The sequence below is a fragment of the Octopus sinensis genome, unplaced genomic scaffold (genome assembly GCF_006345805.1).
Source record: "Octopus sinensis unplaced genomic scaffold, ASM634580v1 Contig09193, whole genome shotgun sequence".
Taxonomy (NCBI): Eukaryota; Metazoa; Mollusca; class Cephalopoda; order Octopoda; family Octopodidae; genus Octopus; species Octopus sinensis.
Window position 1 is genome coordinate 30507 of NW_021831679.1, and position 1948 is coordinate 32454.

At 32.2% G+C, this 1948-nt stretch overlaps 1 protein-coding gene across 1 annotated transcript; it reads right to left on the reverse strand.

Moving 5' to 3' along the window:
• Nucleotides 1–744: 744 nt before the first annotated feature.
• LOC115228027 (general transcription factor II-I repeat domain-containing protein 2A-like) lies at nt 745–1125 on the reverse strand. Its single transcript, XM_029798699.1, has one exon. It carries the CDS (start codon nt 1123–1125, stop codon nt 745–747), a length of 381 nt encoding a protein of 126 aa, XP_029654559.1.
• Between the last annotated feature and the right edge of the window lie 823 nt (nt 1126–1948).

Here is a 1948-nt window from a genome sequence, read left to right on the forward strand (position 1 = left end):
AGAAACGTCAACATGAAATGGAGAAGAAAATGTTCAAACATTTTCTCATATTTTTTAGTTCCGAGAATCGACTGTCAAATGCTGCAGCAAGATTTTTTATTTCATCAGCGTACTTGAAGAAATTTTTACAATGGCTGATTTTAAATTGATTTAGCGTTGGAAAATGTTGATCATTTCCATTTCTTATTTGACATTCAAACAATGACAATTTCATTCGAAATGCTTTGACTTGATGGCATGCATTAGTAATCAAATTATCCGGTCCTTGTAACTCCTTGTTTAATGATTAATTTTTTCGGTTATATCTACCAAAAAGCACAGATCTAGCATCCATTCTTCATCATTTAATTCAGTTAATGTCATTTTCTTATGCATCATAAAACTTTTGATTTCTTCTCTCAAGTCGAAAAAACGTTTTAAACATTTTCCGCGACTCAGCCATCTGACATTGGAAAAATACACAAGATCACCATAGTGAGAATATACTCGTTCAATAATTCTTTAAACTGGCGATGTTGAAGTGCATGAGAACGAATGAAGTTTATAGTTCTTACAACCACACTCATAACATGGTTCATAGACAACACTTGCGCGCACAATTGTGTTGATGTATCAAGCAGTGTATTACAAATAAATCATTTTTTATGCTTCTTGACTCCATCTCATCCATTATTAGCTTTACAACTCCTTTATTTCTTCCAATCATAGCCGGCGCCCCATCTGTTGTCAATCCAGCAAGGGTCTCTAAATCGCTCCATTGTCGGATAAACATTTCATAACAGCTTGGAAAATATCTTCGCCCTTTGTAGTATCTTTCAAACTGACAAGGTTAAGCATTTCTTGTTTCACTTGAAAAGATTCGGTAACTCCACGAATATATACTACAAGTTGAGACGTGTCTGATATATCCGTGCATTCGTCAAAGGCCAAAGAATAACTTTTGAAATATTTTATTTGATCACGCAAAGTCACCACAATTTCATTTGAAATGTCATTAACCCTGCGACATATGGTTTGACGTGACAAGCTAATGTTTGAAAACTTTTTAGTTTTATCTGGCAAAATGTCTTTCACGACAGCATCCAAACACTCTTTAACGAATTCTCCATCCGAAAATGATTTCATTCTCTTTGAAATTATCATTGCAACAGAGTAGCTTGCTTTAACAGTATCAGAAGAAGAGTGTATCGATGAATTTAATTTAATAGTCTTTGCTGATTTCTCAATTCAGATTTAAGCGAATCCAGTTTCCTTGTTTCAATTCCTTACTAAATTTCGCGTATTCGGAATGCTTTGTTTCATAATGTCTTCTTACATTGTACTCTTTCACCACCGATACTTTCTCCTTGCAAATTAAACATGTTGGCTTGGAATTATGCATTATAAAAAAGTAATCTTCTTCCCAATGATTGCTGAATTGCCTGTTTTCTTCAAAAATTTTCCTTTTCTTCATATTGATAACAGCTACAAAATAGATAAACTTTAAATTTATTAAACTTATAATTTATCTTTATTTATTAAACTTAAGAAAATTTATCTTGAATGTATTTATAGGTTAACTACATACAAAATTTCTCTCGCGGGCCGCACCAAACTCCATCGCGGCCGCATGCAGCCCGCGGCCTTGGTTGGCCAGCCCTGCTTTATACAATTCATACAAAAATTGACATTAAAGATGCAATTTTTTTGTTAATATACACCCCTTGACATTAAAATCCGGACAATTAATAAATCGTCAATTTTATTATCAAATTTAGAAAAAAAACCTTTGAGTATAGTATTTTTTTCTATATTTTTATATTTAAAAAAATATATTTACAAAAGTTTTATAAAACGATATTTAAAAGCATAAAACGTGTTTTCAGTGGAGTAAAATTCCGGACACTTTTGCTATTATAGTTAAAAGAGCAAGTGCCTTTTAATCATTGACTAACTTATTTCAATCAAT

Coding starts and splice junctions, on each gene's coding strand:
- LOC115228027 (XM_029798699.1), bottom strand. CDS start 1,125: ATGAAATCATTTTCGGATGGAGAATTCGTTAAAGAGTGTTTGGATGCT.